Source organism: Arvicanthis niloticus, chromosome X (genome assembly GCF_011762505.2).
Source record: "Arvicanthis niloticus isolate mArvNil1 chromosome X, mArvNil1.pat.X, whole genome shotgun sequence".
Lineage (NCBI taxonomy): Eukaryota > Metazoa > Chordata > Mammalia > Rodentia > Muridae > Arvicanthis > Arvicanthis niloticus.
This window is the reverse complement of record NC_047679.1, coordinates 85,253,097-85,280,956: the sequence shown is the minus strand read 5'-3', so window position 1 is coordinate 85,280,956 and position 27,860 is coordinate 85,253,097. Positions and strand designations below refer to the sequence as shown.

At 35.8% G+C, this 27,860-nt stretch overlaps 1 protein-coding gene across 1 annotated transcript in view; it reads right to left on the bottom strand.

Moving 5' to 3' along the window:
- Positions 1–7,662: 7,662 nt before the first annotated feature.
- Il1rapl2 (interleukin 1 receptor accessory protein like 2) overlaps positions 7,663–27,860 on the bottom strand; it is a 1,120,259-nt gene continuing 1,100,061 nt past the window's right edge. The window contains exons 10-11 of the mRNA XM_034486219.2: positions 20,932–21,102; positions 7,663–9,684 (exon numbers count right to left, since the gene is read on the bottom strand). Coding sequence (XP_034342110.1) covers positions 8,987–9,684; positions 20,932–21,102 — 869 coding nt within the window. The 3' untranslated portion in view covers positions 7,663–8,986. The remainder of the gene's footprint in view (positions 9,685–20,931; positions 21,103–27,860) is intronic.

Below are 27,860 nucleotides of genomic sequence, written 5' to 3'. Positions count from 1 at the left end.
TGAATTGTTGAGGGTTGATTAGGATAATGAAATGATTATGGTCATTCAGGAACTCTTGAGTCTAGTTTTGGCTCTGTCACTAATTAGTTCTTTAATATTGGACATGTGACAACATTTTCTCCATCAATAAAAGAAGAGTATTAGATGGCCTTCCAGGTCCCTTCCAACTTAAAACATCCCATGTTTTTCCAGATTAAAAGAGACCGATGTTGGAGAAATGGAGAAAAAAGGTTTCAATAACTTTCATGAATGGAGGAAGCATGTAAAGCTTTGGCTTCATCATTTTTAATCAACATTGGGTTGTGGCTAGAATAGAAAAGCAAAGAGGAAGATCAATGACCCTCGTCCTCCACAGTGTGGCTCACAACTCGGTTTACACACATTAAAGGACAGGAAAGAAAAAGGAGTTCTCCAACCAATAAAACTCATTTCATGTGAACTGGCATTCGTGCAAAATAAATGAGATGAGTAGTTTACAGTATATCTCTCATAATAATCTGGCTTGTCTTAAAGCATTGAGTTTTTTTAAACAAATTTTTACTGCCTGGTCTATGGCTTTGTGGTTCCATCTTGCTCGAGGAAAACTGCTGACAACTTGTTTTCAGTTTCCACTGGCAGCACTAATGTTTTTTAAATTGAAATGATAAATGGTTGGGAATGGTGCAATGCTTCTGCTTTGCATTCTATAGAGATATTCTACATTTTTATGTATACATTCTCATTTCCAATAAATTTCCTTTGTGTTAGGAAATAATGAATATTATGTAGTAACCAGACTCAATGAATAATCATATTGATTTTGATACTAATTCTCTCCAAAATGATCCACTCTCTCTTAGGCTTTTCCATATTATGTGTGTATACAATGAAGAGTGCAGCCAACTCTCAGGAGAAAAAACTGCTTCAGATTCTTTTTTGTCTTTGCTTTTAAACTGGGGAAACCCTAGAATATCTTCTTATTTAGGTTTTAGCCTTGCCTTTTGAAGTACCCAAGAGTCATCGATTTGTAAGTTCTTTATACACATTACCAAAGACAGTGCTAGAGACCTGGAAGGACTTACCTCAATCTGAAGGTAGCTTGGCTAGCTATGTACGTGTGCAATTGAGCACTAGCTGAAGATCACACCAATGCTAAAAACCTGAACTTAGTTCTTCAGTGTCTTATCTGAGCATTTCTACAAACCTTTAAAACTTTTTGTCATCATCATGTGACATATAAGCTCTTTTGGAACCCAAACTATATTGTATATATTGATATTTTTTAACGAGTTGGGGGAGATAGGACAATCAAAAGACTGTTGTTCATGATGAATTATATTCTCTACATTGGAATATTGCCATAGAATTCAAAGCACAATGATGCTTATTTACCTTGGGACATTCATAACTCTTCATTGTCCAAATAACTCCCACTCTTATAATTGGTGTATTCATTGCAGTGCCCAACGTGATCAATGTCTTCACATGTTAATCAGTTACTATGTTTCTTTATCTTTTCTGTATACATTGCCAAAACTTACCATCGGTGCACTCATAATAGTATGGTTCTGTATTCCATAATTTATTTGTCATTGGAGCAAGTCACTTCATCTCTGGACCTATTTTCCCATGAATGAAATAGAAAGGATGAAATAGATTGCCTTGAAGTTCTTGTTCTTTTCTATAACTGTATGAATCCTTGGTGTGGCCCTTAGTCAATGTGTTTCTTTTCTTGATATAGAAGTTCGGTAGAATCCTTCAGGGTAGACTGTGGTAGTTCAGTCAGAAGTTAACTTAGCAAAGATTATTTTGGATACTGATTTTAAAGGCATTTTGAATACTTCTTCATGAATTTTGATTATCTTCTACTCACATTCTAAAGATGGCAACCTTTATTGCTCATGGTTAGACTTACTTCTCTGCATTTTATTCAAGGTAAAAAAAATTCTTAAATGGTAATTCCATAAATAGAAGAAATGTTTCTATTTCTTGGCATATATATTTTGTTGAGGACAGACCCTCTTACAAAATAAGCACAATTTTGAAAGATTTCTTTAGAAAATTTGTCTTTCCTGTTGGTAACACCTAAACTATCCTTTCCCGGACAGTTCAGTATAATCAACTTTTCCAGTATTTTATCTCATGGTAACAGCCATTGACTCTCATAAAAGCTAGTTATGGCCTAGATTTTTTTTAATGAAGCACATGCCATTCCATCTGGATCATTATCAAAAAGATTCCAAATCAACTTTTGGGCATTTTAAAATTCTGTAATAAGCAACCAGCTTGATTTTTACCCAGGTTAAGGGAAATACAGACTATGGTACATTTTATTTTGTGTTCTTTTGGCTTCTTTTTCTTTTAAAACAAAGAACAAAATGACAAATCCAAATTTGAGACATCTGGATGTTTCCTATCATGAGGCTTAAACATCTGCATTTTTTCACTTCTCATCCAGATGTTTTGGGCTTATGTAAACCTAGCTAAAGTAAAGCAGAATATCAAGCAATCATCTGGGGACTTTGATTAACATGGACAGCAAATCTGAATAATCCATGTTCTGGGAGTCCTGTTTTTTGTCTAGCTCAGAACACATTACTAATGAGGTCAAGGTTACTGTAGGCTTGTTCTTTCTATGGGCCAGCTAGCTCTGATCTGTTCCATGACCACAGAATGTACTTCTTGCCTAGCCAACTGTCTGGAAAATGAGTGTCCTTTGTCATCCAGGCAGCCACGCACAAAACCAAATAGACTATCCTTTACAATTGAGAAGTACAATAAAACGCATGTTTTGTTGTTTTTTTTGTGTGTGTGTGACAGAGAGAGAGAGAGAGAAAGAGAGAGAGAGAGAGAGAGAGAGAGAGAGAGAGAGAGAGAGAGAGAAGTAGTAGTAGTAGCAGTAGTATGTGGCTGTGCCATTTCTATGTAGAATAATAATTATAGTAGTAATAGTAATATCATTCTTAGGCTGTGCAAAGTACCATTCTTAGCACTTTGCCTACAATGTTCCCAATACCTGTCTATATGTGTTTATTTTTCAAGTTACGAAATGGGATAGAAATGCTAAGGAATTTTTCCCTAGCTGAAAATAGATGAAACTGCTCTGTTTTCTAGATGTTTTCATACAACCTCTCTATCAAGATGGTGAAAAATTCTTGGCTTATTTACTGCTTGGAAAATTTTCTGGAAGAGAATAGAAACTGAGGTATTTCTACATACTGAATTCATTGATAGATCTGCTGGTGGGTCTCACCCTGTGCCCAGTAAATGAGGCTAATCTAATCCTTATTCTTCCACCTAGAATAATAATTATAGGTATAAAAGTAACCTTTGGAAAAAAAGAAGTTTTTGTTGGCAATGAGTGGGCATATAAAGTATGTGTTTAGGGAAAGGGATGTTGTGGTTAGGAGGAAAAAGCTATATTGGGTGGCCTCATAGAACGAAACTGTCTGAATCTTTTGAGGAATAATGATTTGTGTAACTGGCAGAATCTTTAAGAATCTTTGATCTCCCACCACAAATATAGTTAGAATCGTAAAACCCTAGTCCCAAACAGGATGTAGAAAGATAATCTCACGCATTTCCTCTCTTCTGCTAAATTGTAAAGTTACTGACCGAAAGATAATGTGTCTTATTTTGTAATGGTCTTTACAGAAGCTTCCAGGTTTCCTTTCCCATTTAAACAACAATGTGATGTGCCCTATTTTGGGTACTGGGACTCTAGCCAGGAATGAGATGAGACTACTGATCGTCAGAAACTCACTTCTTTTTGTTCTTAGCTTACATTTAACATTTTTATTTTCTCGCTGTCTCTCCATGTCTCTGTGTCTCTCCATCTGCCTCTCTCTCACTCATTCACTCTCTTTCCACTTCTGTGTAGTTGCAAGTGTAGAGGAATGGGGGTCCTAGGAAGCTGTTCTACTTCTAGCATGTGGTTTCTGGGGCTCTAACTCAGGTAATCAGGCTTGGCAGCAAGTAGTTTTATACACTGAGCCATCTTGCTGGTCATGACTTAATCATTTCAGTGCTTTACTTTCAGGGTCCTAATTCTTTATTTTAAAAAGAGATGTGGAATTCAAATAGAAGCAGACAGTGGTACTTGAGAACAAAATTCAATCTTTTTCTTCCTTGTGAACTTGGAATTACAAGTGAAGTGAATGTACTTGTTTCTAAGCCAGATGTAAGAAGCACTTTGCCATTTCAGAGACTTTCTCTCTTCCAAATGCTTCATAACGTATTTCAGTAGCAATTGTGCCTAGAGCTGTACTTTCTCCTGACCCTGGCAGTGTTAGAATTCTCAGTTTAAAGCATGGGTTAAAAACTTGCAAAATTCCTTTGATGCGACTACTGTTTTTGATCATCGAGCTGCTTAGGTTTTTTTCCCACTTCCACTTTTTGCATCACTATATCCTGCCTAGTTCTTCTTCTCAGTCTGCCCTTTGCTGAGGTTTAAGGTCACCACTTATCTCTAGCTTTCATTTCAACTGGACTGTGAGAATAGTCTCGTAAATGGCTTCCCAGCCTCCATTCCCTTCCCCTTCCTGATTCTCCCTAAATCTGCTGGCTCTCAGGCTCTCTTAGATGGATGCTATAGCATTCCTCCCAGTCTTGTTTGGATTTCTGTTCCTGCTATCACTTGAGTAGAACTTGCTCATTCTTCCTTCAGTATTCACATGTGCTATGCTCTGTACATGGGAAGTTCCCATTTTCTTCGCTGTTTTCTCCATGCCAAACTTACCTCTTGCCCAAGTCGATACAGAATCTAATTCACTTATTATTCACAAGCAAATACTAATTTCTCTATACTGAGAGGAGCATTAGATACACTGCTTTCTTCACAAATGTGATGTATAAACTATCTGAGAATAAGGATCGTGATTTTAAAAAAATGCTATTACATTTGATGCATTGTCCAGTATACAGCAGGCACTCAATAAATTTCACGATTGACCATAGCACCATCTGGAGAAAATATAGTTATGAAAATAGCAGTGAGCATGTAGAAAAAACAAATATAGGTGGTTATACATAATTTTACAAGTTCTGTTTACCCAGTAATTAAGTGGAGTAATAAATATTCCTCTGAAATTGCTTGTGGCTGATTTGAGTTTTTTTTTAAAGGCAACTTCGATATGACAGCGTTTAGAGTGAATCACTAGGCTTATCAAACTCTTTTATACATTTATCAAAGCTGTGACCTTACATAGGTCATCTCACAACAAACACGAATGAGCACTAGAGAAACCAGAGCCAGTGATTTTCAACATTAACTTCACTTCCCCAAAAGAGTAACCTTGATTTGGAGTGTTCATGTTGAGCTGATCACTATCCGATAATTTTCCATCTTAACTTTGAACATGGTTTTATCAGTTCATTACCTTATCTTGAGAAATGAGTACAAGGAGGGTGAAGATTTCATGTGTAATTTTCAGGATATTGGTGTTTTCTCCAACTTCTCTAACTTCCTGCCTTGAGACAGACTCTTGTACAAGCAAAAACTCACCTCTCAGCTAGGATTTATGACCAGCTAGGTTACAGTATTTTTATCTCTCTACTGTCCAATGATGGTATGCATGTACATTCTTTTACACAGGAGGTGAGGATTTGAACTCAGGTCTCATACTTGCAGAACAGATACCTCCCCAACCTCCAAATTGAAGCTGTTTTCTCAAGCTATGCATTCATTTATTTTAAAACAAATTTTCAAAAGAAAGCAAAGGCTTTAGACCTATATACTTGTAAGCCTTATAAAAATCACAATTGTCAGAGACATGTCTTCCTATTTTTGTTAGAATTTTCTTTTTAAAGATAATTTAAATTTTATTGTATGTGCATTGATATTTTGCCTGCATGTATGTCTGTGTGAGGGTGTTGGACCCTGGACTTACAGACAATTGTGAGCTGCCATGTGGGTGCTGGGAATTGAACTCAGGTATTCTGGAAAAGCAGTTAGTGCTGTTAACCACCAAACCATCTCTCCGGCTCCAGAATTTTCTTCTCTTTTATTCTCACAATCATTTGATTACTATTCATTCCCATTGCAGCTCCTTCTCAACTCTCTTCATAACTGAACTGCTCTCACTTCCCCCTGCATCCTTCTAGCAGTGTTAAGCTGCACAACATTAACCTCTCACCCACATCCAAAACATTTGTCTTTTACATAACTTTACTCTGGATTCAAGTCTTATTAGAAGTTCGACGGCTTCTCTCTGCTGTAGTTTTGAATGAATTCCTGATAGTAGGACAGATTTGGCTCTAATTCAATTGAGGGTTAGAAGTAGTGGCAAATGATATAATATTTTCAGAAAACACACTGCTATATTGTTATCTCTCTGGTTAGACCAGGGACCATGTTTATCAAACCCACCTAGAAGTCATATTTTGCTAAATGAAATGGACGAACTTGTTGTCTGTATCATAGCCTTGAGCAGTGTTTATTCACAACAGAATGTTTTGATATCTACATACCTATCATTTATTTGCTATGTTTCCTTTTGGTTTTCAGAATGTTTCACCTTTAATATTCAGTGGGTAAATGTCTGTTTGCATGAAATAACTTAATAAGAATAAATTTGTTTTGAGTATGTAAGAACTAGTTGTAATCATGCTTTCCTGGATTTCCAAAATTCAGTGAAAAGTTGAAAGGGAAAAGTCTCACCGTAAAAGCAACTGGAAACATACATTGTGTTTTAGATGAAATATGTATTATACCCTTATGGGCCATATCTCTTAAAGAAACTCAGATGAAAATTAAATTTTGAATTGCCATCTAGAAATAAATTTTTATAGATAGTGTACACATTAGTTCCTGAAAATGGTAGAAAAGGTTTCTTGTCAAGTTCCCCAGCACAAGTGTGAATGCTGTGTTTCTGAGTACCTACAAGCAGTGAAGGGACACATTGTGGCCAGCCAACTCAAATTGCTACCCACGTTTAATCATTGTAAATAAAGGAAGTAGAGAGGCCCATGTTATATTTTCAGAACTGGCATGCTCAATACAGAACTATTAGTTTAAAAATATGACTGAACATTCTATTTGAATTCATCTAGATTTCTGTGAAAAATAAAATAGTAAAAAGTACAATTGTCCACTTAAAACATGTACAACTCATTTCATGCAGATTATTAATTTAGTTGTTACACATAGCATTAAGGAATACCCAGAGTAAATATAACTTTATAACACTTGGAAAACACTTCAAAATTGATAGACTTTCATTTTGAAATACCTATAAGTTTTACCGAAGTTTCCATTCTTGGTGGGAAAAAAATACATCTATGAAATACCCACATACGGTGAACAAGACTTTTCAAAGGAGCAACTGATGTCTCCCTGTGAAATAAACATGTATCACTGTGAAACTTCCACACAGTTTTGGTCCAAAACTGGATTTTCTAAACAGATAAGATATAGAAAAGCAACAGAGAAACAGGTAATTTCACAGCACTGATAGATTACAGGGAAACAACCATGGAAAGCAATTAGAGACAAATCATCAAAGCATATTTTCTCATTTGATACTACTTTTGGGTCTCACAATCACAAGGGGGCAAACAAAGTCTTAATTTTTACACATTGTATACATAATCCTTCTTCATAATTGTACAAGGATTTTCTGTAAGAACCATTTGTACAATTTCTGAATCAACTTTGATCAGCAGTTAAGCAGTTGACTCCCCCCCCCCCCGAGGTATAAGGTGGGAGAGGACACCAAATTAATTGTAAGTGACAAAATGTCATGATCCACAATGAGTCCTAGAAGTGGGATACATTCCTTATAGCCATCAGGAGATAGGTTATTCACAAAGATGTGCTGACATAGTGCAGTCCCAGTCTCTGTATGAAGATGGACAAGCTTAGTCTATTAAATGTATTCTTTGAAGCACCAGGAATGGAGATACTTCTGCAGGAGACTTGCGCATAGAGTGGAGCATATTCTTTGTATGTACAGAATAGTCTATTTCACAACTACTTTGCAAATGAGAAAGTCTGCAGTCACTGCTCTACCACTAGTAAACTCAACTCACTTAGCTCTACATTTCTGAATAGTGTCATTACTTCTCTTCAACTGCAGATATTTGCAGTCAATATATATATAAGCGCAACTTGCAATGAGGTTGAAAAACAAGTAGGGCAATGCCCACATCTTCACATAAATCTTAGAGAATATGGCAAGAGTGTTTAGGGAAAACACATCTAAATGTGAAGGTTTACAGAAACAATAAATTGTGTACTTTAAGATGCATTTTAAAGTTGCAAAATGTTTTTTTTAATGATACAGAAAGTCATAAGGTTTACTAAAAATCATTTTTAAAAAGCTTAGAGCTGTCTATTCATTTGATTAAGAAATGCACATAGTTTACCTACCTACCTACCAGTTTGGCTACAGTTGATGTGCTTGTCTATTAGAACGAAAAGCTGTTGTTACAAGCTGTTGGTTTAGTCTACAGGAGTTGTCCATTATGTTGAAGAAGATGTAATGTTTCAATCATTTTCTCAACTGATCTTCCTGGACAGTCTTCCAATTGGCTGCTTCAATCTGTTTTGTTCCTGTACAATTCCCAGATGCTTTCAGATACTTTATAGAAGTTCTCTTTTCCCTTAAACATTCATTCAGAATTTTTAAATTCAGTGAAACTTTTAAATTTTCTTTCTTTTTCTTTCTTTATCCTTTTTTTCTGAAAAATACAGTTTAAATGCTAAACTCCTAAACATGGGCAGTCCATATGGTGCCATAAAACCTACTTGAAAAGGACACAATTCAATTTTTTTCCAGGAAAAGTCAAATCTGTACATTGTGACAAGGTGCCATACTACAAAAGCAAGACCTTTTACTCCCCTACTATTCTATAAATGTAAATAAAAAATTTAAGTATAAACATGACTGTTGTGCCTTTTTCTTCACCTTTTCAGCACCTCAATGTTTTTAGGTATAATTTGTTCTTAGTATAGCAGAAATTTCATATTCTCGTATAGTTGTGCCGAAGAATTGAGATTTTTCCCCTGCTACCAAATTTCACTGGTGAAGCTTAGCTCTTTGGATGATAATGGCAGAAGTGGATTATTCCTTGAAAATTCCTCAGTCTCTTTTATGGAATTATTAAGGGGTAGCTGTCCATTGAGTAGTGTCAGTGGCAAGTTACAGTAAGTGTGGTGGTTGCCCAAGGAGGGTACTGACAGGGTGTTTGCTGGCATCTCATGTTTGTATCCTCTGCAACAGTGCCTCATTTGCATTGAATCTGAATGATGGAACTCAGGGAGATCAGCTTGAGATGGCACCATTGTGGCTGAGGTACTCGTCATGGCAATTGAAGGTATAGGCTGAAGTTCTCCAAAAAGACCCTGTTCTGCAGAGTCTAGAACATGGCAGTGGGACAGCATTTCTTTTTTCTTGATCGGCATTTCATACACTAAGTGCTTCCAAAACTTAGAATTTAATTTGCTGCTTTTGGGTCCCTTCCACTTGACCAGTGACAGAAGTTTGATGTTGTGCTTTAGCGATTCCACTTCCTGGCAATTCACCTTCCCTTTTAATTCTGTACACTCAATCAAAATCACTTTGATTTCTCCACTGACTAGCATGTTATGGAGTCTGCTTTCCAGTTCGAAAATACTCCATCCCCGTCTAAGAATATAGTCTGGAGTTAGCACGATAATTAGTCTTCTGCTTTGCTCAACACATCTTGTGAGATCTTCAATATATGCTATAAATCACAGAAAGAGAGAAAGAGTAAAACAAAGACATTGTCTTTAAAGCATTAGGCTTGCATTCTAGATCCAGGCTTTAACTAAAGTCCATTATATTTTCTCTTATGTATTGCATATTCAGAAAGCCCATTTCTGCAACAGTTAAGAAATTACATACACCTGGGTAAATCCTTTTCATAGCCTTATCATTACTTACAGTGTACTGATGACACACACTTTTGCTTCTTCAGAGTTCAGGTGTAGTTTAGCACTTTTTATTTAATCACTTAACTCAAGGAAAACTTCCAGACTAGTTAGTTAGTTCTCTTAAGTGAGCAAGTCATCAACCAGTTGATGAAAGGTAAACAGAAAACCTTTTAATAAACAGTTATTTTTCCTTTTAATTTGGTGCGTTCCTTCCTTTCTTTGCTTTCTCTTTATAATTTTTAGCTAACAAATAATAATGGTACACACCACCCTCCTTTCAACAGCTAAAATATTATGGAAGCCATGGGTGTGTGCTACCAACATGAGAGATTGTGAGAGAGATGGTGGACGGTCTCTTTTAGAATCATAGTTACCTGATGGATCAGAATATCTTCTGTCATCTGCAGCATTAGGTCCTTAACATTGGCTTTCAAACTAATAGATGCTAAGGAAGTGATTTGTGTTCATGAATTCAGTAGAAACAGTCTACTGCTTTAAGAATGAAGAATGAAGTTTGGAATTAGCATTGAGTCTAAAAGTGGTATACAACGCCTGGAAACGAGGGGAAGAAGGCTAGATAGACACTTAGAAGTAAATTGTGTTGTAATTCAGAAAGTGAGGTGACTGTGTTATAGCTTTCTTCATGATGGGACATGACACAATTACCTCTAGGTTTGTTTATCCCATACATTAATCCTTTAGAAATCACGATTCTCACAGTCTCATCTGCCATAAAGTAAAGCCCTTACACACGTGTGGTGTTAACAAATGGAGACTTGGACACAGGCGCTGCACCAGAAAGCAGTGTTTACCAAGCAAAGCTCAGGGCCCTGTCTAATGTACTAATGTTCGAGCAGAAGCATAGCAACAGTTGTCACCTTGAATCTGGCCCAGGTTACTGATTGCTTTTGCGCGGTCACATTCAGCACATAGCATGGGGACATCAAACAGCTTGGTACAAGCCATTTGAAAAGAGAAACTTATTCCACAGATGCACATTTTTCAGATGACCTTCTTTTTCCAGGATCATATTTTCATCACTTGGCAGTGGGAAAGCTTTCAAAAGCAACAATGAGCAACGTTTCTCTGCACTCTGCTGATAAACAACAGCAGCAACAAAACAAACCTTCAAAAGAGATACATGCAATTGCCTGTTTAACAATTTCTCATTATTTTTAAATGATTAATAATTATTTAATTATATTAATAAATTTATTTCAGTATATTCTCATGCATTAGGTACATTTTACAGTATGCTAGAGGATGAGGCTACTCATTAAGTTGGGATGCAACTTCTCATTAATTTTAAGTGGTTTTCTTTATAGATTATCTATCCAGAGGGAAAAGTTGGCAATGAAATATCCAAAACCCACAGGGCAGCGGGGAAGTTGGTCACTGAGAAATTTGATGAAACAAAATGGAAGGAAAAGTGGAAAGTTTCACTAGAGTTGAAAGCTACTATCCCAATATATCAACAGCTCTGACTCTTCATGTTCTTCCTTCCTTTCTGCTCCAAAAAAGAAAGAAGTTATGTGGGAAAGCTTCATCATTAGAAGTTGGATCTGTAAGATACAGTAAAATAAACTATCATGCATCTTTCCAATGATTCTTTTCACCTTTTCTCCATAACAACAAAAAAAATCAAATCCCATTCTCAGAATCATGGTAGTGGTACAAAAAATACACGAGGACATACTTTTATCAAGTGGATATACTCATTGTAATTTCTTAGAAATCTTTGGTATAATTTCTTTTCCAAGACTCAACTTCACTAATAATCTTGTCTCCTCAATTGCAGCTCAGGCTCTGAAATTTTAAAAAGTAGTGTACAAATGTTTGCAGTAGTCACAGTTAATACATTCCCAAGACCAACATTATTTTTGTTATGTCAGGCTATATTCTAAAGACACCTATAGAAACAGAGATCTGGGAGGAATTGGGGGAGACTAGTGGATGTGATCATATCTCATTGTGTGAATTGTTTAAAGAACTAGTTAAAAAGTAATTACTTAGGGCAGGAAAAAAGATGCTTACAGACAATTGTTATGGTTGGGCCAGGTGATCTAAGAAGGAGGATAATGAACTCTGCAAAACTTCCTGTCACCTCAAAAGGAAACAGCAGAAAGAAGAGACAGCAGAAGCCATAAAGTTAACTTCCGTGACTCCACTTGTGTTTCTCATAAAATGGTCTTAAGTGCCCAGCCAGTTTTTTTTTTTAAAAGCAAACTCTATATCTATATATTTGTGTATAAAGATAAATTACAAGTTGATCAGCAATTGGTTTAATTGGTCTATCATAGACTAGTTTGGATGGTCTCTTTCCGGGATGGGGAAAGTAAGAGGGTCAAATATTTTTCCCATTAGTATAGCATTCCCAGTTCAAATATCTAATATGTTCGCTCATTTTACAGCTAAGCAGAATGCATTTTGGGATTTAGGGGCATCTTAGAAACTTTTGCACCCAGAAGAAATTTATTAGGACAGTTCCCACTCTGCTCAGCTGCACAGGGTGTGGGTGTTGAAGGGAACCTTGGAGAGAGGGAGTGCTCCCAGTCTCCAGCATACTACATTGGCTCTGCTTATCCTGGCAAAGCCTAGTGGAGAGTTGAGGCAAGCATCCAGATAATTCGGGCTGAAAACCTGCTGTGGAAGAAAAAAAAATGGAATTATCCTGGTTTGCCCTATATATACATTAATCATATGCACTGGAGTTAGACAGTACATCAAAATTTTCCCTGAGTAGAAATAGCCCAAGTGTCCCAAAGAAAACACAAGCCATTTGCTTGGACCTTGAATTCTGTGTTCCATTTCACTTGGTGAAAAAGCAAGTGGAAGTTTTCAGATGTGAAGCCCACATTTCACTTCTTGGGACGGTGATCAGTGGCTGGGCAGCAACTTCAGTGTTTGAAAGCAGCTGGGGAGGTGCCGCTAAGAGCTGCCTGGCTCTGTGGAAAAGAAGGAGAGCCTGTGCTTTTGCTCTCACAGTCTGGCTCGCTCTGTGTTTTTCTCCCTTCTCTCTCTCATTTACCTCTTTCGTTCACTTGCTCTGTCCCATTCTTTATTCTTCTTTTCTGCTTTTTTCTAGCTTTTTTTTTCACCTCTGAGTCTTTTCTTTTTTCTTTAATTTTTTTCACTGCTTTCTTATTTCTTTCTTGCCCCTTCTCCTTCTTCCTCCTGGCTCCTATTAGCTTTTCTCTTTTTCCTTGGGAAAAACAAGAAGCTAATGCTCTTGCAAAAATGTAGATAATGGAGAAGGAATAAACGAGGCATGGTCCCAATAATTTAGATGTTAGTCTTTAGCCCGGGAGTCCTTGTTAGCTGGCTCTAAGTATGAAGCAAGTACTCAAGATAATTCACCCCTCACCTCAGGGTGGTACATCTATATCTAATGACTGTGATTTTAAACTAAATCTTCTTAAACCCATAACATGTTTTTGGGTGGCCCATGAACAAAGAGTGACACCTTTTACATTTTGAAAGTGCCTTTTTGGTTTTTTTTTTTTTTTTTTTTTGGATTATGAATAAGATGAACATGATGCAAGGGGGAGCATATGTGATCCACACATCTTAAAATATTTACTAACTTGACCTTTAGAGAGAAGATTTGCCATACCTGAATTATAGACCAGGCAGAGTGGTTAGGCTTGGAACAGTTCCAAATAAACTAAGCTGAAACAGGTATCAAGTTATGACATTGCTGGTCCAAAGCACAGTCTCCAACAGGCAGTCAGGTTTGCCCTGGTAGGCTGTGGTTTTGTGGGAGACATTTTAGAAGCCTTCAGAAAATGTATTTCAAAGCTTGTTACCACAACGTGATAATAAAGAAACATTTCTCAAAAAAAAAAAAAAATCCCCAAACCCGCAGGACTTATGAATACTCACTGCATTTTACCCTGACTTGTTCATACAAATTTAACAATGGAGTAGGAAAAATTCCTTAAAAGTTGCTCTCCATACATATCTCCTTCAATAAAAGGTTACACGGCACCATGTCCTTTTGCACCTTTTGGTTTTACCTAACTCTGATGGCAGAGAATAACAAAGCAGGCTGTGGTGATAATCTCATTTCTCTCAAGTCTATGAAAGCACAGACAGAATACAAGCACATTTGACCTACTCATGACCTTCACAACCAGGCCAAAAAAAAAAAAGCTTCAGTAAAATTTTGATGGAGGAGCATAAGTTAGGGTAGAAAAAAATTCACATTTGATATGTCAATGTCAAGAAATATCTTCTTTTTTTCTTATCCAGGGATTATCTGTTAGCAACACATTATCAAAGACAATGCCATGTCACTAGACCTTCTTTTTGCTGTGTATATGCTGGTAACATCATTATTGGTGGAAATCAATGAAAGTGACTTAATAAAACCTTATTAAAAGTGTGGTAAATTGGATTTAAAAATCCCTTTCAGGAGTTTTATGAAAGAATACTAAAGTGCACTTATTTATAGAAGTAGGATTAAATTAAAGTGATGGGAAAATCAATTATGCTTGTTTTAATAAAGCAAAGGGCATAATAAAAGTGGAAAGACAAATAAAATAGAAACAGAAACAATAGCAGTCCTAATTAACTGCATTTAGCGGATATGTATGGCTTTGAAGACTTCAGTGTCCTTCCTACTTCAAGGCTCTGAGTTGGCTGTAGATGTAGAGAGTCAATAAAACTCTATATTAACAGAGTCTTTGGTGGTCAACCTTCTGGCTACTGATCATATGATTTTGCAAACTGATTAATTAGGTATTTGTAAATTTGTCTGTATTTGTACTTGCATTTATATTGAGGTTATTATCAGAGTATATGGCATGCTTTTTAAGTTAAAAAAAATCAAATATGTAGGGTCTAGGCCTAGAATAATTTGATACTTTACAAGATTCAAAGTATAAAATTTGGATAGACTTAAAGTCAAAATTATGTACAACTATTACACCAAAGCATATCATCAGAGTGAGATGGGATGCATCAAAGCATATAATACTCCATCAGTTTTTGGTGATTGTTAGCTAACTGATAAACATCAACAAAAGCATCTACAAAAATATAGGTTAATACATTAAGTTAAAAACCTGTATGTTTCCCATATAACAAAGAAACATATTTCCACACCTATATACTTATGATGGAAAAATTTTTAGACATTTGGCATACCAAGAGGTTTCTAATGAGGTAATTTTTATTACCATTTAATTGAAAATATTATTTGGATTTTAGATGATTGTAAGAAATACTACCAAAATTGTCATACAGGTTGACTGTACATTGACTGATGTGAAAGCTTTGGCATGTTGATTCCCCTTTGACAGTTGTAGGATTCTGTCCCTTATTGCTACAGAGAAAGATTCTACCATTTGCCTTGAGCCAGGTACATGTGTATGATACTACATACACATGTGCTTCCTGTTTATAACTTCCCCTTTCCCCACATTTCTCCAATCCTTAGCTAGATAGCAGAAGTACATTTCTGCAGCAGGAAGTTCGTTCTTGACTGACAAGTGTAAGAAGCACATGAAGTATGATTAGTGGCTAAATTGACATTTAACTTAGACTTACTGGGAGCTTCTGTGTTGAGGGAAACTTTACTTTTTTATGTGTTTGAAATTGGAGGTCTTATTTCTGGTAGCAAGAGTTCTTCAGACATGCATTTTGCTCGTGGGAATGATGTCTACATCCTGTTGTCTTTCCCCTTTTCACATTTGAAGACAACTCAAAGAATGATAAAGAGGAGCTTAACAGAGCTGCAGAATGCCCATGCTGTCTTCCTTTCCCCCTTCTCCAGCTCTAGAAATGCACATATGTAACTAATCCACTATAGTGTCACCTTACTGACTATGGAACAAAGATATTACTGCTTATGGAAATTTTTGGGTTTTGTATTTTTCCTTAAGTGTCAAGACTTTATCTTGCTCCTTTGATTAAAAAAAAAAAAATGCCTGTGCTTTAAACAATTCATTTGCTGATTCAAATTCTGTACAATGGATTCTAACCTCTACCACAAGTGTTGATGAGAAAACTAGTACATTTAACCTTAGCAAAATTTGAGAAGATTAGAATACAATTTCTGCTCTTGATTGTTTCTAGCATAAAAGAAAATTTCAAGACACCTAATTTTATTCCAGGCGAGTAAATTTCAAACAATATTTTAAATTTCATTGGTGTACATGTCACCTCTGCCTCACACTTTTTAGGTCACAGACATTAGATTGTCTGGAAAGGGATTTTATTACTCCCCAAAGAGAACTTACTTGAATTGTGTCCAATCTGTTCAGCGATTCTAGGGACCATTGGCAATGACTACTTATAGGGCCGTGTACAAAAATATTTTTGCATGCCTCACTTCAGAAGTCATTAGGGATCATCTGAGAGCTGATAGATTCTCTAGTCATTTGTCATTTCATTGTCAGAACTATCACATGACTGAACCTAATCGTTAAAAGTCTGAAGGTTAGGAAAGGTTAACACATACATGAAATAAGAGAACCATTTCCTGTGAAATTCGTGAAAGAGTGGTAGGATTCTTGAGTAAGAGAGCCTCATAGAAACTTGGGCACGAAAACAAGTAAAAGAAATATTGAAATTTGAGGTCAAATTTAGAGATATAATTTCAAGGGGCATGGTTTGTCAGTCATACACATAATAATATTTTCCCTTACTAGTATCTTTCTCCGCCATAATCATGCATAAATAGTTCATTTAGAGATCTTATACATCTTTCTATTAAAAGGGGGAATTGAGGTAATGCCTGTGAAGGATTTTCTTTCATCTTTAAGGTGCCATTCACACAATTACACTTTTGTTCAAAGCTACTGCTAGAATCAGCTTGTGTCATAATTCTTAAATATTTGTACATGCACTTTTAAGGAACTCACTTTGCTTCTTTTAAAAGTAAATAAGGACTATAGGATGGATTCTTCCGTTTTATTTCATTGTCTTAGAATGCTCTTGTCCCTTTCCAACCAGCAGACCTTGGTCTGATTCCACAACTTTTTATACTTTTTATGCTTCATAATATGTGCAGAAACTCTGAGATAAGATGGGTCCGAGAGGCTAAATGGTCCTCATCCAAAAATGTCCTCAATTTCAAGATCTCAATTGCACAGCTGGGTTCTGTTGGTCACATGTCAGCTTCAGAGCACATCTGTTCATTCCTCAAGGATCCGCTAGGCCCCATGAACACAATGTGTTCTGTGTAGGGTACTTTATACCACAAAATTTAGCAGCTGCACGGGTGAGAAAATCTACTTCTCTAGTTTGTGTCTCTAGGCAGTTTGAGTAGGGTGTTTTCTATCTGGCTTTCTTTTGGTTGCTTGTCACTTCTGACATACAGATGCTTGTTGGCAACAAAGTTGCTTTCAGTGTTTTCAGGACAGATGTTTCTAGTCTGGGAAGAAATAGACCAAACTTACTGGAAAGTACAAATTCTTGCCACATTTAGGCACCTAACCTGAGAAAACATAAAGAAGATCTTGGCCACTGGTTCAAGAATGGAAACATAGTTATTGCCAGGAAAATAATGTCCCAAATCTGAAGACCTGGGCTCAGCATTTAGGGAAAAAATATTTGTTTCAAATATTCTCATCTCTATGGTTCATAGCAGCCACACAACAATAATTTCCCAATACTCATGTGGTAAAAGAATATAGACAACACCAATTCATCTGGAAGATCAACATCTTTATATCTGAGCTTTCATAATGGGGGAAAGGGGAGAGAAAAGGAGAGAAAGAGAACAAGAGAGACTGAGGCTGAGATTCATGAACTTTAAAAATTCTGGACAGCATAAATATTTTGAGTTGATGGGCTTGAGGAAGGTACTGTGGGAAAGGCAGAGAAAAATGACTGAAAATACATGAAAGGGGTGACATTTAAACTGATTTGATTCATAGAGAGTTATTCTAGATTAAGAAGGATTGTATGAAGTTTGCATTCATAGTCCTCAAAGTTCTTGTTGCTACTTTTGGAGGAAGAAATAGTTGTAGGTCAGTGTGCATTAAATGAGATGTAAAGGACAAAAGCAGCTTACAATATTGTAACTAGGTTCCCCCACACACAGGAATGTGTCTCTATTTATATAGCATAACCTGTTAAATCTGTACCAATGACTGCAAATTCAGACCACAGAAGCTTCTTTAATAACATGCATCCACCAAGTCCAAAATGTTCTACTCTGTCATTCATGTGTAAATCAAGTATATTATTCATATACTTCATCGACTTCCTGAATGCGTGCTAAAAATGCCAAGGAAAAACTCGTTAATCGTGACATGGTGACTGCTCAGCTAGCACCAAAATGTTGATGGAAAAGAAAAATTGTCAAAGAGCCTTTTAAAGAACTTCTGCAGGTTATACTCACAAATCGGAATTCAGAGAACATGAATTCCCTACTTCAGGAAGGAAGGATTAAAAGCAAACACCCTCCAGTGGTTGCATCTAAAAGTTGCATAGTTTTTCAAATGGCTGGCTGTGAAAATAAAAATTTCTCTGTACCATCTACCCTGTACTACCGCCCTGGGTCATGCCTCCAGTCATTGTGATGATTGTGAAATCTCAAAAAAAAAATATGAAAATGTTATTCTATGGACTATCAAATCTCTGCTGCATTTGATGTGTAATCCTCTGATAGAACATAAACTCTCAGAGCTGGAATCATGGCTGGCTTGCCCATCATAGTCCTAAGGCATTACAGACATTTACAAGTGCCAACAAAACCCAGGTCCTAGATGGAACACCTGAATACGTTCAGGTTAGTAACAGATTAAGCACAAGAATGACACATGTTTTAGACATATTGTTTAGTAGACAAATAGTCAAGAAGTCAAAAGCATGCCTTGTCCTGAGGACCAATCTGGGAGGAGTTGGGTAAGAGGGAAAGAATGTGATCAAAATATATTATATGAAAATTTCAAATAATTAATAAACTATTTTAAGACAGAAAAATAAAAAAGTAAAGTCCTTGTTCATTTTCTTTCCTTTTACTTCTGTTAACACAACACCACTGAAACAAAATCAACAGTTATGAGGCACCACCAGATCACTCTAAAACTTATTATTATCTGATAATCACAATATTATTATTATAAGGATAAATGAAATATACTATACTATCCAATGGACTTATAATGATATTGGTAAGATAAAAATAAATGGAAGGCTACCTAAAGTTATAAGACCAAAAATTACCATAGCATAGGTCTAATAATCAAAAAGTACATCTCCACCATGAAGTTTGGGCTGGAGAGGTTACTACAGTAACTGATATGGGAAATAATCAAGAGTCTTCTAAGGGATATAAGGCAAATGTGAATAGAAACAGTGCAGGAACACACATAATGCATATCGTAGGCATAGCTTGGCTAGAGTAGAGGCTTTGAGTAGAGGTAATGGTAGGTAGCAAATAAAATGGTTGATGGGACAAAAATGTGGGCGAGCAGCAATTATAAACATTTTAGGGAAGGCTTGTACATTTTGTTCTGAAGGAAATAGTGAAAAATCAAAGTTTGTCCAATAATGGTTTGGCACTTTTGGGGATGTGCAGATATTAATGGATTATGTGGAACAGTGAAAGTATAAAGGAAACAGTTATAATTACTATTATTGGAATACTAAAATTAGTGTCTAAGCTATGATAGTCAAAGTGAGAGTGAAAAAGATACAAGGGACATTAGTTGGGAGCAAGACATTGAGGCATAAAAAATGACTCTGGGGCATCAGGATATTTCTTCAGCACTGATTGCTATAGAATTGTCTTTCAAGTCATGAAATCACAAAACAAATAAATAGAGATACCATGGGAAGAATGAGCTTGGAAACATTTGAACTGAGGAAAGAAAATGGGCTTGTGTATGCATTTTTCTTTTGATCATTCAATGTGCATTAAATGTACACACTAATAAATGCACTCAAACACACATACATATGATCCACAAGAAAAAAGTAATTAAGATTTGAATACATATTACTGAGGAACAGCATGATTCAGTGAGATCTATTGTTTATTTCTAGCTCTGTTTTTGACAGCCATGTGGCTTCTTTGAGCCTTTGTTTCCTCATCTGAAGATGAGCACATAAACATTCTCTCTCTCTCTCTCTCTCTCTCTCTCTCTCTCTCTCTCTCTCTCTCACACACACACACACACACACATACAGAGGCACACACACAAATATATATTTGAAATGGAATAACATACGTGAAATTATCTTAAATGCCATCAAGCCTAAAGACAATGCTTTTTATTTTGTAAATATCATATTGTATGAATTAGCAGTTTAAGAATTTTAACAGACACATATTCAAATATGTTATAGTCCCTTGATTTTTCCTCAATAATATTTTTAAAAGCTCTTTGAGGGCAGGAATAATCTCTTAGGCATCGGTTCTCTTTATATTTTACTATGTACGTGTTCTGAACAAAGCACATGTTTTTTAACAAGAACAAAGCATTCATTTTTACTTGAAACTGGATTTACTCTGCAAGCTCAAGGGTAGCTTTCAATACGTAGCATTACTGAAAAGTAGCATTCAAACCTACAGTGTCTGGCACATCTTAAAATTTATTTAAATACTAAATACATACAGAAAATACTGCTCCCAATGGCGTCATAGACCTTTAAAAGTGGATTTTTCCATAAGTCTGTGAGTGAGTGACAAGGCAGAGTGAATAACAAGGATGAAAGGCAAAGATTCAAAGTTATTAGTGACATTTATTGTAGTTATACGTAGAAACACAATTACAGGAGTCCAGCTTTGGAACTGCAGTACACCAAAGTAGCTTTTGCTGAATTTTACAATTTGTTTTTAAATGAAGTGTCATTATTATCTTAGAAACTAAAGCAATGTAATAAATGCCACACTTATGGTATAACTTCTATAAACAGACTTAAATCATAAAACTTCAGATGCTCTAAAGTCACAACATACACAAGGAGCAATTTGAATTAAAAAAAAATCCATCTACTGTGAGAAACAATTTTCTAAAATGTTGGCTTTGAGGCATGCTTGCTTCCATAGAAGTTGCTGAAAGAAACGGAATGTTTTAAATACGAAATGCGAAGTTACTTACTTCCACTTGGAATCAGATCCCTTTCTGGGATGAAGAGTTTATATCCATAGTGTTTTTCTAGGACATCTGGCAGTATTTCAAGAGCAAACTGCTCTTCCTCAGTATTGTCACAGTCCAAAGTATCTTGATCCACTTTTGTGTAAGAGAGATACGCATCATATTCCTTGTTGTCTTAAAGAGCAACAATATCAACAACAAAAAATATTAGAAGGTTCCCTTTGAATATTAGATGTTTATGATAACTAACGAGCATAAATAAACATTGCAAGTAGTGACTAACTTTAGTAATTGGAAAAATAATTCATGTGTTATAGGTAATGTCAATTTAAACACAAATATTTAATATGAAATGAACTAAAACAGTTATGAAATGGGCTTCTTACAGTCAGGACAGAATAGAACAAAGATTTATTATTCGTGCCTTTTGGTGAGGCTCTGCATTTGTGATATTCAGTGATGTCTGCAACTGATTATCTCAGTGTGTTTGAATGCAGGACTAAATATGCCAAAGTCATGGATATGAAGCCTTCATATGCCTCATGTGCCAGTTGGTTTGGCTGTGCCACTTAGTCACAGCCCATACCTCGTTTGCACAAATATGTGCACGACATCCAAAAGGGGCTGGGCCCTAACTGTGGAAGATTGAAGTAATCCAGCTTCACTCCTAGAGACTGTACTTAGCATATGCTATACTTCCAGTTGGTTAGTGTCATCATCTTCATATACAAAAAGCAGTTCATTACCAAATAGCAGAAACAGCAGCTGGGTTTTATACAAATGGATTGCCTGTTATTCCTGCTCAGCCAAGTAATTTGACACAACTTCCCAAAGAAGCCTTTGTTTCAAAATATCCCTCCTTCCAATATGGCCACATTAGGTTGTCTCTTCACATGTTTAGTCATGGAGTTAACTGTACTTTTTAAACTTATTTTTATCCTCTTTTGCTACATTGGCTCAGAGCCAGTCTGTCTAAAGTACAAATGTGTATGTATGCGTGCATTTTAACACAAAATGTTAATGAACACAACTATCTATTATTGTGTTGGTTCTCACATATTTTAGTGGGAACTTATCAGAAAAGTATGCTTAAAATTCTCTTATGTAAAGAAATTTTTTAAAGTTAATTTAGTCAGCATATGTCTAAAAATAACTAATAATGCTTATTGATAGCAGTTTCTTCAGAACATTGATTTTTCAAAGACCAGTAAGCATTTATTTCTAAAACACATCAATATTTCCCACTAAAACAGATCTGATTAGAATGTAGCTAAAATTTGATCATAAGATAGTTTATAAAATAAAGTAGGCATTTACGAACCCATTCCATTATTAATATTTTGGTCCTAGTGGCTGAATGGAGGCATAAACTGCAAGATATACATGCCCTATTGTTGGAGTAAGTGGAACTCCCTGAAACTTCTAATACAGGAGTTGTGTTCAAATTTTTGTAAAAGTCCACCCTTTGCTATGTCCAAATGAAATGAGCTCTGGTTATTGATGTTAAGATGGTGTCTGAGATCAGGAGAAAAGTTTAATACATTTTAGCATGCCGATAACTATAAAAGGCTTATAAAACTTGCTTAGGTTTCTTGATTGTCTAGAAGCACATGAACCCCCCAAAATACTGTCTTGGATGGTTGAGAAGATCTTTTGGCTTGCAAATTGGACACATTCCATTGTTATACATAAAACTCTACTTGGAATTGAAAATGTTCTTCAGCAATGCTAATGTAAGAACCTCCTGGAAATGCTCGCACCTCTGCCCTTGCTCCAATCAAGCACAGGATGCACCTGCAGGCCCCTGACTTTCTCCAGCTATAATTACTCACCTGGGACTCAAAGCTGCCGATGATGCACAGCTGGAAGAATAAAACAGTCCAAAGGACAAAAAGCTCTATTCCTATGAGCAGAATATATTTTACTGTTCTTGGTAGATAGTATTGCTGCCTCAAACACCCATGTCAGACCAGACTGTGGTTTCCTATCTCACAAACCCACCTAAATTGAACCACATCTTACTATATTCATCAGTGAATTGTTGAGCTTCTACTGTGTGTTTAGCTATTGTTAGTGACTATCTGACGCTATCTATCACCTAGCTTATGCAACATTTAGAACCCTATCCCGTTGCTTGTTCAGACTATGGTGATTTACTCCTTGTCCATGCTGAAACTCACATATTCCTGGAACTATCTCCACTTGCTTTACTCTGTCCTAATATTACAGCCCAATACTTACATGCTGTTCTAGTAAACAATTTCTCTATTTTGCTACACTAAAGCAATTATAACAAAGAATATCTCTATGTTTGGCATGCTAATATCTGAATTTTGAGTTTGAGTGTTGACTATCTGGATAATCAGTGTTACCTAGCATTCTGGAAGCTCATCACTTTCTGAAAGATGTTGCATTGGTTTCAGTTATGTCCCTGTAAGGTGGATAAAAGGTGACAAGCTTATTGTAGCTGGCTGGAGCAGGAAAAGCACTCTCAGAGCTAACATGTCATATGTCTCAGAAACTTTAGGATGCCAGCTAGTGAGCCAGCAGTGACTCAGATGCCACAGCTTTTAAAAAGGCACTTCAGCCTTCTGCAGAGAGCCAAGAAATTTTCATGAATAGCCACAGCTGTTGCTCACAAAGAAGGACTAGATGAATAGAGTAAAAGCATCAACATGATGCAAATAAAGTTAGCAGCCAGGCTTGACAATTGTTTGAAAACCAAGAGGCAGTCCAGTGACACCACTTTTCTAGACAACACTAATGAGTCTTCAGTGCTAAATTATGCTGACTAAACTTATTCGTGGAAGCAGAAAATCAGTAACAGTGCAGACAAGACATTAGAAGGAGAGCCGCTGGCACACTGGTCATCAAAGCTATGCTGCTCCTAATGAAGACAGTAGTTGTGAAGACAACCGGACTATTTGTGGAAGAATTTTCTTGTTGTCACACCTGTCCTTCCATATTTTAAAATCTAATTTTAATTGTGCTCATCATGAGGGAGTCATTCCTGTTTTGTTCAGCCCTGTTCTGCAGCTACATGGAACCCACTCCTAAGCCCTTAGCTTCTAAAGGGAGCAAAACTCTGGAAACTTGTTGATTCTTTTTATAGCCAGTAACTACTTTAGAAGCTATATGTGCATGTGCATACAGTATCAGTCTTGAGGAAGACTATAAGATAATGGGACTTAAATATTTATTGAAAACCTGATCAGCCAAATAAATGAAGCAATCTATGGTGGGTTGAACAAAATAAATTAAAATTGGCTGGGGGAGTCAAAGCTGGCTGGACAAATTCTATTTTATTAAGTAAATCCTTTTTATAAAACCTTATATAAAATACACACACACACACACACGCTCGCACACTCTTACACACATGTATGTTTATGTATATATTGCTTGTCTTGAAAGCATTAAGTCCCTAGTTCAGTACTTCTAAGCCCACGTACAAACTATGTACGTACTCACAATGATAGTAACATGATAGGGTAGATGTCTCAAAGAAAATGTAGAAAGTGCCTAAGGGTTAATAAAAGAGGCTGTTCTATGATCCCCACGTGTATGCTAATCTAGCGTGCACTCATACGCACGCATGTGCTCCCCTACATACATAAATGCAAATGCATATACAAAATTAAAAATGTTTTTTTAAAAAACCCATAAATATATGTATAATGTTTGTTACTGTCCTGGATAGGTGTTTGTCAACTTGAGAACAATCTAGAGTCATCTGAGAAGAGAAAACCTTAACTGAGAATATACCTCCACTAGATTGGTCTGTGGGTATTTTTTTTTTAACTAATAATTCATGTAGGAGGCTCTGGTCCACTATGGACAGTACCATTATTGGGAAGGTGGTCCTATAAGAGAGCAGGCTCAGTGTCATGGTTTGTATATGCTTGGCCAAGGTAGTGGCACTATTTAGAGGTGTGGCCTTGTTGGAGTAGGTGTGTTACTGTAGGTGTAGGCTTTAAGACCTTAGCCTAACTGCCTGGAAGTCAGTATTCCACTAGCAGCCTTCAGATGAAGATGTAGAACTCTCAGCTCTGCATGTACTACACCTGTCTAGACATTGCTGTGCTCCCAACTTGATGACAATAGACTGAACCTCTGAACCTATAAGCCACCCCCAACTAAATCTTGTCTTTATAAGACTTGTCTTCCTTGGTCATGGTGTCCGTTCACAGCAGTAAAACCCTAAGACAGTAAGCCACAAAGTTTGAGCCTACATGGGTGTTTGCTTCAGGTCCTTACTCCAGTTTTCTGTCTTGAGCTCCTACACTGACTTCTTCATGGAATGGATTGTGATCTGATACTTAAAAGATGAAACGAACTCTTTTCTCCTTAAGTTGCTTTTTGTTACGGTATTTTATCATAGCAATACAAACAATATCTAAAACAGTCACAGTATATGTCTATGAATATTGTATGTGTGTATATAGACATAGTCAAAGAGAAAACACAACAAAAAAGTATTCAGAACAACTAATTTGTGTTTATGAAATATTCAAATATACAAAATAATAGAGTTTGGTAGCACATAGGCTGACATTGGTATCATATAATGTATGTTTCTGAAAGGATGTCAAAATGCATTTACTTGAATGCTTGATGTACAAGCATTCAAATGTGAAATGGAATTTGTGCTTTTATATTTAATATTGTTTGGGGTGGCAGAGACAGGAAGATCCCAGGAACTCAGTGGCCAGTCAAGCTAGCTAAAATGGAATGCTTCTAATTCAGTGAGAGACATCTTTAAAATGTCAGAGACTGATAGAAGTTGTCCTCTCCTTGCCTCATCCTGTGTACACATGGGCACAGTCAGTCACACATTCACAGGCATGCACTATACACACACACACATCAAATAGTAAAAATAAAATAAATAAAAATAGAAATTCATGTATTCATCCTAACCACACCCATGTTGACTTTTTAGGATTTATTTAGGCTAGTATAGAGATTGTGTGTTCAAGTATCAAATTTCCATGTAGAATTTATAATATTTAAATATTCCTTTGTAATGGAGACCTTTGAAGGAGCTAGACCCTTTAACATCCCCTACTCCATACAATTGTCTAATTAAAATGTTGTTTATTACTGGGCAGTTTTGATCAAATGTACCATTAAAGATGCAAAATAAATCCCTGTAAATATAATGCTATTATCGTGAACTTAGTCTTATGTATATAACCAACAATCAGTTACTATGGTTTATTGAGTAAAGATGATAGCAACAAATAATTATCATAGAGTAACCTAATAAATTGCAGTCTTTTACTGCGATTAATTAGTTGCTCATAATTTTTACTCAAAGCAAATTAAACACAAGAGACTACTTTTTATGTTCTTTTACATAGAACATATACACACACAAACACACATTCTTAGCTTATACCTGTTATTTCATATTTGTAAGTAAGAAATATAATTTTCAATATTAGTTCTTGTACATGGGAACAGAATAAAATTGATTACATTTTCATGTATACAACCATGATCAGAGCAAGCCTTATTTCTCTTTTTTAAGATATTCTTATATATCTGTCTGTATTTCTCTTATCTGTTTGTATAACTCTTGAGTAAATGCACAACTTCAAAATGAATTTATCAAGAAGCATTTACTGTGAAACAATAGTCAATCAAGATCCACTCATACTGGTATTTATGTAACAGTAACAAAAATGTCAAAATCAGATTTCTCAAAAGTTCTGTCATCCCATTAATTAAATCTTCAAGGTAAAGATTAACTAAAATTGAAAATAAAAACTTATTCTTCAATATTTCACTCAAGTAAACATCTTTAAATTCATTTTTAAAGGCAATTGAAAAGCATTTTTTGTTCAAAAAACTGACTTGCCTATGGCATTCTACATATATGTTTCTAAGGATTATAGTAGTTGTGTAGTAAGGGCATTATATATAGTGATATAACATGATTTCTTATGGGTGCTGATTGAAAAAATATAGCACTTTGACTTGGGGGTAAAAGAAGAATATGGTCAAATATATTTATTTTTAAAAATTGTTTGAAATAATAAAAAATACAATATAAAATCAGAAAAATATAAATTTTTCTCTTGAAAAAATTAAAGCATTTCTAAATGTTCAAAGAGTAAGGCTTAGTAAAATAATTTGTTGACACTTAATTTATATGATTTCTAAAAGTCATACAAAAAACATATACCAAATTTATAAGGTACAGTTTTAGATACTTTCCCCATTGCTGTGACATAATACCTGAGAAAATTCACATATGAAAATGTATGTTGCCTTAGTTTTATGATGGAGATAGTGTGGTACAATTCATGGCAATGGGACAGGCTTGGGAAAGAGACAGTTCACCTTTTGTGGGGACAAGGAAGCAGAGATCACAGATGGGAACTGATGGCTAGATAAGTTCATTCACTAGCAATGAACTAGCTAGTTCATACCTCCTTTGGGTCTTACAACCTCCTAAAACAATGCTACAAGCCAGGTACTAAGTATTCATGCATATGAATTTGTGGGGGTTGCCACATATTCAAACTCTAACAGACACACTCTAAATTTGTTTCTTTTGAGTCATCTTCAGAATGGCACTAAAAATATTCAAAATATGTAGGCTCATGTACTTTGTTGAGCTGTTAAGGGAGCATGTCTGTACTTTAAAATAATTTTTTGAGTGCTTGTTTGCTCTCTTTATGATAGTAGTTGGTAAAGATGAGCTCTAAGTTTTAATTTTCTAGACAAACAAAACATGTAAACTTATTCTTGTGGGAAAGGGCTGTCATAGCAATTACTTGTCTCTAGATCAAGAAACAACTTGTTGAGATTTTTATTTAGAAATAATATCTTACATGAATAAGATAAAACAATACATTATATCCTTTATCCACAGTTGCATGTTCATGTTTTTCTTCATAAATACTCGTTCGCTAGATTAACAT